General features: G+C 38.8%; 1 protein-coding gene and 1 non-coding gene across 2 annotated transcripts in view; both read left to right on the forward strand.

Moving 5' to 3' along the window:
- Positions 1-14564, forward strand: part of GNAI2 (G protein subunit alpha i2) — a 108454-nt gene that overhangs the window by 54480 nt on the left and 39410 nt on the right. The window contains exons 2-3 of the mRNA XM_026725631.2: positions 2475-2517; positions 6009-6150. Of these exons, the coding sequence (XP_026581416.1) occupies positions 2475-2517; positions 6009-6150 (185 nt within the window). The remainder of the gene's footprint in view (positions 1-2474; positions 2518-6008; positions 6151-14564) is intronic.
- On the forward strand, positions 13714-13820 carry LOC113455199 (U6 spliceosomal RNA). The gene has a single exon (XR_003376487.1). It is a non-coding gene; the product is annotated as a U6 spliceosomal RNA (small nuclear RNA).

Raw genomic sequence — 14564 nt, forward strand, 5'->3', positions numbered from 1 at the left:
AAGAGCAACTAGATTAGCGGGATAACTCTCCTATCTGAAAGACCGGAACTTAGTGATATTTTGTGAAGCTTCAAACAGCTGGTCATTTGTAGATAACAGCTTGCAGATCTGAACTTGTTAGTGAATGTGTTAATAAGACACAGTTATTTTTTTTTCTGATTAGTAACATGTATCTTTGCTATGGAGCCCCTTCTTCCCTCCCAAGGAAGCTGTAATGTCACCAGACATACATATGTATTTCCTGTGCTAGAAAAATAGATCTTGTAAAATCTTAAAATAGCATAGACCTAATAGAGAAATATATCAGTCTAGCTACCTTCTATTCAGCAGTCTATCTCAAGACTAGTAAATAGAGCCAGATTTTCTGGAGTTTAAATTGGGCTTTTTTTTGTGGATGAAGCTTCTGGTTCTTCATAATTCCTGGATCAAAGGTAACAAAAACCATTTTTTTTCAAAACTTTTGAATTTCTACACTGTTTGGGGGTCATGTTTTCCTTCATGAACCTTGAAGCAATGTAGGAAATCCCTCTCCCTTGTTGACTCTCAACAATTCAATAAGTAAAATGAGGATAGAAAGTCATTCAGGAGCTTTGTGCCATGGTGGTATTTGAAAATTGGTCCTCCAAAGTTTCTAGCTAATTTGTTTAAAAATGATTATTTGGTCAATTCTGAGCAGTGTTGTGAGTTGTCAGTCTACTTTTGGTGATTTTCTAATACTTCACTTGATTCAGAGAAAATAATTCCAGGACAGTAGCAGAGACTGGGGAAAGTGTCAGAGGAGACTTAATTATCTGTGGGTTTTTTTTAAAAAAAAACGGAGCTTTAGAGTTGGTATGCATTCATGTTCTTTTCAATGATTATGAACCTCATTGGTGAAAGTAATGAGTTTATTTTGTATACTTTATTTCACCTAACACCATCAGTCAGTTAAAAATATAGATATATGTAATTCTCAATTTACCACTGGAATTGGGCCCCAAATCAGGATTATTGAGGGTAGCTGTTGTTAAGTGAGATACCATGTGACTTTCATTCAATGACTGCAGTCCCACCTGCAGTTGTTAAGCAGGTTAAGTGGAGTACCAGTAAGAGGGCATGGACTTGGTGGGCTGGAGAGAGGGTACCAACCTCCCACCATACTCAAGAGGCTAGGCCCTTTCCATATTGCACTTGGGAGAATAATGGCATGTGCGAGTGTTCTGGAAAGTTCAGAAGCCATTTTGAGCTTTTCAGGTTGTTAGCAAACACTTCAGTTCTGCCCTCCAGAGTAGAAGGGAAAGCGCTAGTGAGCGACTGTCACTTCAGTTGCTGGTGATTGCTCACTAGCTCTTTCTCCTCCCCTTCAGAGGGATGGAATTGTTTATGTTCACTACCTCAGAAAACTTATTTCTAGCATTCTGAAAAGCTGCCTGAGCTAGCAAATTCTAAATTCAAGCAGAAAAAAGCTAAATGGAAGTGATTCTGCCTCTCTGGTAGAGAGGGCAATGACCAGCGGGCGAACACCAGCTTTTCTGCTTTTCGAAAACTGACATTTGATCACTATTGCTTTCTTCTCACCTCAGAGGGGAAAAATCACTAGCGCATATTGGTATTTTTGAAAGACTGAGAAAGGCTTCCAACCTTCTGCTGGTTCCCCAGTTGACTTTTTGGGGAAGTTGACAAGAGGCTATCACATGATCCAGGACACTTGGCAACCAGTTGTAAATGCAAACAGATTTCCAAGGGCCTGAAATGTAATCATATGATCTGAAGCATTGTCACATTTTACAAAGATCAGAAGTGCCAAAAAATACCTGTTCTGAGGCCATTGTGACCACAAACAGTCATTAAATTACCTGTCATAAGTTGAGGTTTTTGCATATGTAATATGTCTAACTTTATTTTGTGGGAATAGAGGTTTGAGCAGAATCAATCAGAACTTGAATATTGCTAGCTAAAATTATTGTGTCATAAGGAATTTAATTCCTGTACAGTGACTTCCCACATTTCTTCTTTATGTAAGATTGATTTGGTGAGAATTACTAATGGATATGACAAGACCCAGAACTATTAATTCTCTTTAGACACTTGAACAGACCTGTGAAACTTCCTTTTCTGTGATTTTTCCCCCTCTTATCATCAGTTCATAATGAGAAATGAAGATAAGCCATAATATGGATTTCTCAGATATAATTGAACAGATATTGGCTAAGGGAAAATAATTACTGGAAATAAATGAAAGTAATAGCACTGGTATTTGGATCAATTATCCGATTCATTAAAAAATAATTTATATGGGAATGCTAGAATCCAAGGTAGTATTAAATAATCCAAATCTTAGATTTCTAAAATTTTGCAACGGAAAGATGTTGGTTATTGCAATGAAGGAAATTACACTGTAAATTTTACCCTTGTTCATATTTTTAACAACTTAATTTATATAGCACAACTACTAGTATCAAAGCCCATTTCTGATATTCTCTTTTTATTTATAGGTGCGGGAGAGTCTGGGAAGAGCACAATTGTAAAACAGATGAAGTAAGCATTGTTTTTTAATTAAAAATTATTGTACTCTTCTATGCCATGTAACCCATACTTTGCTAAATATTTTTTTATTCTTAAAACTATATGTGATGAAACTGTATTAAAAACTAATCTGTATGAGAACTAATTATAATTTTGCACGTAATGAATAGGGATAAACTGTAGGAGAGCTTCTGTAAGATTTGTGTAGTTCATGAAGTTATTTCCTGATGATTTCACCTATAGTGCTGAAGGCATTAGGAGAGCTCTTCTATCATATAAACTGGTACCAGTTGTCCCTCTGTATAGGTGACATTCATGGAAAAATAACTACAGGTGAAAAATTAGAATATCATGCAAAAGTTCATTTATTTCAGTAATGCAACTTAGAAGGTGAACCTAATATATAAGATAGACTCATTACATGCAAACAAGATAGTGCAAGCTGTGATTTGTCATAATTGTGATGATTATGGCTTACAACTCATGCAAACCCCCAAATCCACAATCTCAGAAAATTAGAATATTGTGAAAAGGTTCAATATTCTAGGCTCAAAGTGTCCCACTCTAATCAGCTAATTAAGCCATAACACCTGCAAAAGGTTCCTGAGCCTTTAAATGGTCTCTCAGTCTGGTTCAGTAGGAATCACAATCATGGGAAAGACTGCTGACCTGACAGTTGTGCAGAAAACCTTCATTGACACCCTCCATAAGGAGGGAAAGCCTCAAAAGGTAATTGCAAAAGAAATTGGATGTATCAAAGCACATTAATAGAAAGTTATGTGGAAGGGAAAAGCATGGAAGAAAAAGGTGCACAAGCAGCAGGGATGACCCCAGCCTGGAGAGGATTGTCATCAAGAGCCACCACACACAGACGGATCCTGGACATGGGCTTCAAATGTCGTATTCCTCTTGTCAAGCCGCTCCTAAACAACAAACAACATCAGAAGCATCTTACCTGGGCTAAAGAAAAACAAGAATTGGTCTGTTGCTCAGTGGTCCAAAGTCCTTTTTTCTGATGAGAGCAACTTTTGAATCTCATTTGGAAACCAAGGACCCAGAGTCTGGAGAAAGAATGGAGAGGCACACACTGCAAGATGTTTGAAGTCCAGTATGAAGTTTCCACAGTCTGTGTTGATTTGGGGAGCTATGTCATCTTTCATCCACTGTGCTTCATTAAGTCCAGGGTCAATGCAGCCATCTACCAGGAGATTTTGGAGCACTTCATGCTTCCTTCCGCAGATGAGCTTTATGGGGATGCTGACTTCATTTTCCAGTTGCCCACACTGCCAAAAGCATCAAAACCTGGTTCAATGACCATGGGATTACTATGCTTGATTGGCCAGCAAACTCACCTGACCTGAACCCCGTAGAGAATCATTGCCAAGAGAAAGATGAGAGACATGAGACCAAACAATGCAGAAGAGCTGAAGGCCGCTATTGAAGCATCCTGGTCTTCCATAACACCTCAGCAGTGCCACATGCTGATAGCTTCCATGCCATGCCACATTGAGGTAGTCATTGCTGCAAAAGGGGCCCAAACCAAGTACTGAGTACATATGCTTGCTTATACTTTTCAGAGGTCTGATATTGTTCTATATACAATCCTTGTTTTATTGATTGCATGGAATATTCTAATTTTCTGAGATTGTGGATTTGGGGTTTTCATGAGCTGTAAACCATAATCATCTCAGTTATGACAAATCATGGCTTGAACTATCTTGTTTTGCATGTAATGAGTCTATCTCATATATTAGTTTCACCTTTTAAGTTGTATTACTGAAATAAATGAACTTTTGCACGATATTCTAATTTTTTGAGTTTCATCTGTATATTTTACTTCCCTTCTCATAAGGTAATCTTAAGAAAGCCTTTTCCCTATGTTTAATCAGGGACACTCTTCATTTTCTTCCAGTTGTGCTTTGGAGATCTCCTATGCTGTTTCATTACTGGGGTTCCACTGAAAACCAGGTGGTCCTCTCAGATCCTTACATATAGATTGTCTACATTAGCATGATCTTATTCGAGGCCATTGTCACCTTTCAGATGGAGGCTAAAGCCTCAGTTGAACCATGTAGCAGAGCTCCAGGAACAACTCTGTTTTCACTCTGAACCCAGTAGTGTTCATTGGGCATCCGCTTTGGGATACTTGAACCTTGTACTCAATGTTTGTCAATTTAGTTCAAGTTACTAGCTTATAGAAATAGAGCATTTACATTGCTAGGAATGGTTACGGTATTTGAATGCTTTAAGTAAAAGAAAGGTTGATCCAATAAAGCTAATTGATGGGAGATCTGGGAAATACAGTAGTTTTCCACTTAGGTATTCACTGCCAGAAGATGACTTTAGAAAATTAGATAAATTTTCTCTAAAATTGAGTGCTAGTTATAATTAATCGAACTTCTGTTATCCATGATGACTAGGTAATATCTGCATTGATAACATGCCTTGCTATTCTAGTTCCTAGGAAGTTTAAATGGAAGATGTTAATATCCCCGTAATGTTTAGCATTCTTTGCAAATTTGAGTAATCCTGCTTTATCAAAGACAATTAAAACCATTGTTTTCCTCTTGCTTTACATTAGCCAGAGGCTTAACACGTTGTTTTTTTTAAAAAAAAGACTTGTTTTTAACACTTAAGAACCATTAAGTTGTCCAGTTGTTTTACCATGATCAGTAAATGTTTCCACTTTTCCTTCATTTTTGAGGTTTTCTGGCTTTTTTTGCTTTATAAATACGCTAAACATTTTAAAAGTTAAGCCACTGTATTGTTTTCTACCAGAAAACAGAGGAAAATTACGTTGCTGATGTTTGGTAATTTGTTACTGAATTTCACAAACATGAACCTGAGGGCCTCTGGGGACTGCAGGAAATAGAACTGAGGGCTGATGTGAACTGTGGAAGCTTTAAAGTGGAAAAGTGAAATGTTCGCTGTGCTATTGTACCATATGGTGGAGTTCTCTTTTCACAGTTGTACAAAGGCCCAGCAACCTCAGCTGCCCCCTACTCTTTGACTAAGAACTGTGAATACAAGTGAACCCTCAGATTCTGCACTAAGTCTGAAAGGGGAAGTGTCACACTGTTCAGAACCAAACATGACAACATTCCAGTTCCTGGATATGCACAACTCACAACCCATCACTGCTTAGTGTTGGCAGTATTAAGCCTCAATTATTAGATTGTTCTTCTCCATCCTAACCCTCACAACCTCCAGATACTGGGACAGAACCTCAACAACTTCACTTTGGACCCTTGGCGGAAATGTTCAACTGGGTAGCATTAGCATATTGTTGATACCGCCTTGTACATAGTCTCATGCATATTCTTGTCACTAATTGTGGGTTAGCTCAGGAATGGGCAAAAGCAGAAGGCAAACTCATTTCATATTAGTGACATTACATTATAGCAAAGAGTCTTTAATGAAGTATTTTTTACAAAATAATGTTAAATCCTTTGTCGATACATAATACACTGATTTTTTAAAAAAAATCTTCTGTTCCTTTCCAGGATTATCCATGAAGATGGATATTCAGAAGAGGAGTGCCGACAATACAAAGCAGTGGTTTACAGCAACACCATCCAATCCATCATGGCTATAATCAAAGCCATGGGTAACCTGCAGATTGACTTTGGTGATCCTTCTAGAGCAGTTAGTTTTCTTTTTTATTTCCTTACTGTTTATTAACTTCCTCTGTGGGTATCACATTGTTCTTGTCTAAAATATTGAGGAGGTATTTATTCATCCAGTTCTGAAAAATGGTGCTTGTTTTCTGTAAACATTGCTTGCTGGATAGGGAAGACTTGTAAATAGCTCTAACCTTAGCTAGTACAACACTAAATGAGAAGAAGAAACTAATGACATTTGGAATCTTTTAAATATATATATTTTACATAGATTACTTTTTCAGTTTAAAAACAATGGACTCCAGGCTTTTTCTACAAAATCAACTTGGTATGCTTCTTAAGGCCTGGTGACATAAATATGATTAAGCTTTTTTGGGAGGAGGCAAGGAATTATTTAGTTTTATAGCAAGGACGTGTCTAGAATCCTAGTCACTCAGGTCAAAATGGGAACAACTACTCCCCCATCCACTCTTCTTTCTTCGGATGCCTCTGTATATAAGCTCAACCTTTTAAGCCTTACAGGAAGTAGCTCAATGAGCTGTACTTTGTCAGCTGGGGTTGCACTAAGTAAAAACCATGTTGTGCAAAGTTAGTTGTGCTGTTTGCTTTGTGATTGTGAAGTGGCTTTAGGGCCGCTTCAAACAGTGTTTTTCACTCAACTATTCTATTGAAATGGATACTGACAATATGAAAATCAGCCAACATTTTTGGACATCTAGTGCTGTTACTTGCTCAAGTTTTATAGCAGGGAGGTGGCCTCTTAAAAGATGGATTAATAACATTAATCATGCAGAAAACTGCTGTTTTTAATTTTTTTTTCTTTCCCAACACAGTGCTCAAAATGAAACTATATAGAGGAAGTAAGTTCTCTGTGCTGCTCTTTGAGTAAAAAGCTACAATCTAATGATTGGTTTTAAAAGAAACAGTAGGTTCATGTACCACATTGTTACAAACATTAAAACCATAGAGGAATGAATTGATTCAGGACTTTTTGAAAACCTATTTGAGGTGATATCAGTGCCTCTAATTTTTCCAATTACCAATTCAAAGTGTTGTGAAATAGTGATTTGGATAAAATTTTGGAAGCTGGATAGAAAGGAAGAAATTACCCATCAAAAGGGTGAAACAATTTTGTTTAGATTCAACCTTTAGGCTAGTCTTAGTATTCTAAAATACTTTGTTCTGGAGAGGAGGAGAAAAACTTGGCAGGTCTGTCCTTGGATCAGAGTGGTCTTTGTAATCAGATTATCACATAGTTCAGTCTTGATGTCTTCAAAAATGGAAGCTGGAGAGAAACTGACATAGTTAGATATTTGCTCATTTTAGAGTTTTCCAGCTTCTGTCTTCAAAGAATGTAAGACATTTAGTGACTGGCTTCTAGCTAGATGTTTTAGGGACTGATTACTTTTATAGAATCTTATTTTTCTTCCTTCCGTCTATCTTTCACATTTACCTTTAATCCATTCACAAAGAACTTTTATTCTGCTATCCAATGGCACTCCTAATAAAACAAGGCATCCCAAAATATATGTTTGTTTTGTGCCATCAGCTAGGAATGTTCATTTGGTCAGTGCCACTTTATGGAACATTTTTTCCCCAAAATTATATTAGCCCAATTCCTCTTGCTGTCCCTCAAGATCTGGTTATGTCACCAAACCTGGGAATCACAGGGAACCGAAGACATGTCTAAATGGCTCCACTACTGAGGTGGATATTTCTCATTCTCTCTCTGCCTAGGCCAGAGTTTGTATGTTATGCTGTTAATAGTATTTTTTAATACTGATTCTTTTATTTTTATAATGACTGTTTACATATGTCTGGTTTTATCAGGTTGTTGTACACCACCTAGAGTTGTTTTTTGTGAGATAGACAACAATACAAATTAGATTAATAATTATATAAATATTTATTTATTTCCTCAAAATTTAGCATCTTAATTAGGCATCTGTCTGATTTGCAGCCTATCCTGGTGTATCCTATTCTTTGCTCAATAGTAGAAAATTAGCACAAAATAGGATCATTTTTGCAGCAAATATTATCTCAAAACAGTGAGAAGCTTTCCATTTTTACTAAATTATAGTCCAGATTTTGGAGAAATTGGGATATTGCAAGGTATATAATGCTAATTTCTGAACTGAGGATAAAGTTTCCTATCAATTAGGTTCCTGTCATGCAGGCAAATTTATCTGGCTTTCCTCTTACTTCCTCTTTAATCAATGAGTGCAGCACAAAGCCCAAAATACTACCGTGTTTCTCCAACAATACGCCCCCCCCCGAATAGGAAGCCCCAGCATGCATAAGGTGAAATTAAGCCCCTCCCCCCAAATTTAGGCCTAGTTTAAAACATGTGAAATGGGGGGGGGGGCTTGCCGTTAGGAGCACCCCGCAGACAGCCACGCCTTGCCACCAGCCGCTTCTAACGGTCGATCATGGCAGAGCGCGGAGAGCTCCCTACCCTCGCCAAATGCCTTTGCTTCAGACCCGGGTATGGTGCTGGGTGCAGGCCGGGTCAGCGGGCAGGTGGCAGCGGCGGTGTGGATGTCGGCCTCAGTGGCGGTGGAGCCTTGTTTTCTGAGAACCATGGCGGTGGGGCCTTATTTTCTGAGAAACACGGTAGGCATCAGTGGAAAATCATTTTTCCCCTAAGATCGATAATGTATAGATCACAAGTTTAGAAGGATCTTAGAAAAAGTCAATATGATGACAGAATGAAAATGAATGACGGAGCTGCTCTCTATAACAAATACAGCATAACTGAAAAACTAAGTCATCACCTCAGAGTTAATTCAGCACAATTCTTCTTAGATGCAAATTTGTTCAAGTATAAGCTTGCAACCAAACTTTATGACATCACACATCACCTGTGTTCTCTGGAATTATAATGCAAGGTGGAAGTTGAAAGACAGAGGGCTTACTGGAAATTATTCAGAGAAGAATGAAATATCAAATTTGGGAGTATATGTTATTTTCTTTCACTAACAGATACGTATTAAAAGCCTTTCCAAATGCATTAGGACAAATTAGGAATAATATATTGGGAGAGTATTGTGATACAGACTTTCATAGCCATTTCCCAGTTATTCTATTTTCCTTTTCCTTTTTAAAAATAGTTCTGGTCCTAAATGGTAGGGAATTTTCCACTCACTAAATGTTTTAGAATTACAATACTACAGAAACCCAAGTACAGTACAGGGATTGCTTCCTGGGAAAGAGATACATCAGTGTAGTATACTTGAATAAGCTCACTTCATTTTGTGCTAACTTGGGTTTGTTTTTTAAAATATAAATATATTGCCTGTTTTTTTTAAATGATTGGAAGGAACATCTCTTTTATATTGGACAAATTTGATAAAAACAAGGATTATGCACATTCTAAACACTAATTTCTATAAGCATCTGTATATATATTGTGGTTTTTTTTTTCAAGAAATTCACTGAGAAGGAGCCATTCTGTTACAACATTACACCGCTTAGATCAAAATTATGTTTACTTTGGAAAGTTTGTAATTGTTGCAGATGATGTCTGCTTTTTTAAATAGTACAGTGACCTTCACAGTCCTGGAGTTACAACAACAACTGGGACAGCCATCATTGGGCTGTAAAGTCAAGTGATGTCACACTTTATAACCATATCACTTAATGATGGCAGTCATAATCCCATTGGGCCTGCAGGAGATTTTTTAAAAAAATACAATCTAAAAGTAAAAAAATATTAAAATGTAGGCATGAAGGGGCAAGAAAAAATATAAAATAAAGTGCAAGTGAAGTGCTTCCTATTAGAACCCTCAAATGCATATTTTCAATTTACTTTTATTTCAAATGACTTTTTACAGACCTCAAGAAATTATAAAGAAAGAAAGTATAACTTCAGGAATATAAGCAAGAAGTAGAAATGTAGGCAGCATTTAAGCAGTTTTTTTCATAATGGTATAGAGGCATGACAATGTGAGACTTAGCACCACCAGAAATCATAAATCAAAATCTTATTGCATATTCCCAGCTGTATGTTTTACCTGAATCTATAAAAATACAAGCTTCCTGGAATAAGGATTCCCAATTTACTTCACTGGATTTCTCCAGCTTCTTAAGAGATTTTAAATTTGAATCAGACTCTATGGGGAACAGACCCCTTTATTTTAAAAGACTGCCTTTTCTGTTGCCCCCAGAGAGGGGTTGAAGTAATTCATGGGAATATGCCTTTGTATCCCAACTTGCAGTCTGACATTCATTCATTCATTCATTCATTCATTCATTCATTCATTCTGATACAAAATGCCTTGATGCTGAGAAAGTCGTGGTTGTCAGTTCTTTACAAGGCTTTCATATCTCTGTTTTACAGTGATTTTCTTTGGAAAAAAGTTAATATTAATTTTAATGATTGAATGTGATTGATATATCTAGAAGGAGTATTCTGTATAACAAACATGCAGTATTTCTGCAAAAATCACTTGTCAGAGGAAAACATTTTTTTGTATCAGGAATGGGAAACCTATCGATTACCAGATATAACTGCATCTCATCATGATTGAAAGTTAGGAGACTTACCACTAACAGTTCAGTAATCTGGTTGGCAAAGCAACCTAACTTTCTGAAGAAACTGGCTAATGTTGGTCACAAGCAGAGCAAACCATTATGAGACAAATCGTTATGCTTCTCCAAAATTATTTGGAGATGACTATTTGGAAGTTTATGAAGATGCAACAGTGAGGTCTAGTAAATCATCTTTCATAGTTAGTAAAGTAAATGAATGCACAGGCTAATTCTGAACCATTTCAAGCAACCAAGAATTTATATATTTGTAAACAAGCACTTCTCCAGTTGAGCTGTTCAGAGCATCCATTGATTGGGATGATGCTTTTGTCGCTTGTCTGATAGGCTGGGCTTTAATTGAGAGGACGCTCCTCCTCCTCCACGGGACTCCTCCCTAGCACCCCCAGTTTTTGCTCAGCCTTCGTGGATATAGGCAGCTTAATTTCCTTTCCCTTGGCCGGAATAGCAAAAGCTTTAAAAAGAGACATCAAAAAGGTTTGCTTTTAAACTCTAAACAAATCCTTTAAGGCTTTTAGTTTCAATGAGTCAAGCAGCTCCCTACGGCATATAACTCGAGCCGAGGGAGCTCACCATAGCTTCAAATAATGATCTCTTGCCCCCAGGATGATCGGAGGCGATAACGCCTCAGCTGCAGGGTTAACAACTCACATTTCTTGGCCCGTACCATTATGACCTTTTCAAGCTGAGCTGCTACAATCGCCGCCTCCCACACCCGATTGGAGCAGCTTCATTTTAAAAGGGTCTGAGGCTTCTCTCTCTCCCCTGGGAACACCGTCTGGGGTGGGGGCATCAGTGCCCATCTGCCCCACTGCGCCTTTTTATTCAAGGGGAAACTCTGCAGTATCGACTCCCCACAAGGCGCGGAAGTGCTGCTGAGTTGATTTAACTCATTACGCGCCTAAAGAGATAATGGTCGGTGCCATTGCAGACTCACTAACCATGTGGTAGTGATCTGCATTTTATTTCTGGAACTGTGAGAGGCTTTTCTTCCCCCAAGCAGGGGTCTCCTTCCTGGAATCCGGGGGAAATCACCCTAATACATGTATGTATGTATGTATGTATGTATGTATGTATGTATGTATGTATGTATGTATATAGATATTCAGATAAAATTATTCTATTTTGGACCCTTATTCATTAAGGAAGAAACTGTTGGCTTATGCCCTCACAGAATTAAACAGCAGCACCACAGCGAGCACCAAGGCCCGTGTCCGCCTGTGCAGAAAGCTGTCGCAGGCCTACATCTTATTTCAACAATTCCTCCTTTCTAGGCCTATGAGGTGTTCCAAATTTGTCTAATTCGGAAATAATAATATTAATAACAAAATAATAATAACAATAATAATAATAGGAACAAGAATAAGAATTCAATATTCTTACATAAGATTATACAAAACTGGGGAGCATTGTTTTAGGGTTCCCTGGCCATTGCTGGTTCAGGCCCCTGGGCGTGCCAACCGCCCAACGTATCAGCCTCATTAACAGTAAAATTTAATAAGAGGTCACAATGGCAAGCGGCAGTAGCTCAAGAGCCGTGTCAAATTCTTAAAACAAATTAAAGCATTCTAAGGGTACCTCCTATGAGCAGAAAAAGATGCTAACAAGAGCCATAAGGTACTAGAAAAGCACATGAAGAGATTCGTGTGGGAGGCTGAAGAAAATTCTCAAACCTCATCTGCACCAGGCCTACTTCGACTCCAATCCCCTTCTGCAACCACTCCTGGATCTGTCTGTGTAATCCAGATGCAGCGCAGCTGCACAAGATCAGTAGCCCATCTAGATCAGTACAAGTGACACGAAGTGCCTCTGTGGCCACATTGCTCCAATAACGGCCAGATTCTGTCAAGATGATGACTTACCGGAAAAGATCCCCACAAAGATGAGACTATGGATGGAATTAGCAATATGCCAAGGTATCTCTGCGGGGGTGCAGCATACTGCTCTGGCCAACAACAGAGCGCTCCTTCCGATTGGAATTCCCTATAACTCCGGTCACTAAGCAGGACAGTGCATCCTTACCCTCAGGTATCTCTCCACAGGAGATTCTGTAGTTCCAGAGATACCTCCGCAAGGTATATAGAAGGAACAAGGGCTATTGATTGGGTGGAGCCAGAGGACTCAAGAGTTCTCCTGCTCAAATTCTCAAATTCTAGTTAGATTCGCATCAGCTCACAATAAGAGGTGATGGTTGATGCCACATCTTGATGACTAAAACAACGCCGGCATCATTTTGTTTATAAGAATTCCATGGCATTATCTGTTGAGAGGCCACTTCCCCTCACAAGGATCTCTCTGTGAGGGTCCAGGGGACATTTACTCTGATTGCGGACCTCTTTCTGAGATTGACTATCGGGCTTCCTTTTTAAGTTGGCAGCCCTCACAGAATATAGCAGCACAGTAACAGCGAGTGCCAAGGCCTGTGTCCACCTGGACAGGAAGCCGTTGAGGGCCAGTGACTACAGGATCACCCAATTGTAATACAGATCCTGAAAGGTGTTCTCTATTTGGCTTCACAATTTGATTCCATATTCAGTCATCTAATTATGAGTTTGGTAACAGCACAACAATTTATGTTTGTAGCTGTGCACAGATATAACAAAAATATTATCAATAATAACATAATATTAATGATATCAATATTAATATGAATAATAACATAATAATAACAAATTGAATTTACCCAAAAAAGTGGGGGAGCAAATATCAAGAGGATTCCCTGCCTCTGTTTACATCAGGCCTCTGGACCAGTCAACGGTCCATTAATATCGCATACATATATAGATATATAGATATAGATAATCTCGCCTCGTGGGCTTTAGGTCAGAATCTTCAAGGGCAACCAAAAATACCCCCAGAGGACAATAAATCAATTCAGAGTAGGTCAAAACGTCCTTGAGGAGACCTCTAAGGCAACAAAGGATGCCAAGAGACGCCAAAATGCGTTAGATAAGCATATTTTTTAAAAAAAAAAATGCATGAGGGAGGTTGAACAGAAGTCTCAGTCCTCTTCCCCAAACAGGCCGGTCCCAGTTCCAGAGTGCTTGCTTCGGCAGCACATATACTAAAATTGGAATGATACAGAGAAGATTAGCATGGCCCCTGCGCAAGGATGACATGCAAATTTGTGAAGCATTCCATACTTCACCTTGCCTCCATCCCTGAATCTCTCAATGCCATCCAGGAGAGCCTCAGAGGGACCGGTTCAGCCCAGGCCTTCAGCAATGCTACTTGCCTGACAGACAGTTGTGGGACCACGCCAGAATACCTCCTCCCAGAGGATATTCCTGACAAATTGAAGGCCTGGAGGGACATGGTGACTTGAAGGGGCATCGCAGCCGGGGTACAGTAGAAGTTGATGGCTAGGCAGCCTCCACAATCTGACCTCGATTCTCACTTGATTTAGTTACTATGCAGAACGGACCTTCATTACCAGCAGGTACCTCCTTCAGAGGAGTATTATATAATCCAGTTACACATTCACATGATGCACAGGATGAGGGAGAACTAGAGACCAGATGGAACAGGTTGAGGAAGGGTCTATTCACGACAGTGACCAAAATCTGTCAGAGGTGGATCCCCTAAAAAAGGGGGACATGTCAGACATTGAAGGCATTAAGCCAGACCACCGACCTTCAGGTCTGTTTCGCCCTCAGAATTTTTTCAAGTCTCTGTTGTTTCAAGAAAAAAAACTACTGCCCGTCTTGATATTCCATTCCCCTCGGCCCAGCAATCGTTACTGTAAGGGGGGTCAGACGATTTAATCTTCTCCCAACCAATAATGTAAGAGGAAGTCATAACTGTCCCACAGAGGTTCTTGGACCTCGTCCAGAAACAAGGGGTCTCTTATAGGATATGATAGAAAAAAATTTAATTTGATTTTCTGATTCT

This window comes from Pseudonaja textilis, chromosome 2 (genome assembly GCF_049901715.1).
Source record: "Pseudonaja textilis isolate UNSWEBS1 chromosome 2, rPseTex1.2, whole genome shotgun sequence".
Taxonomy (NCBI): Eukaryota; Metazoa; Chordata; class Lepidosauria; order Squamata; family Elapidae; genus Pseudonaja; species Pseudonaja textilis.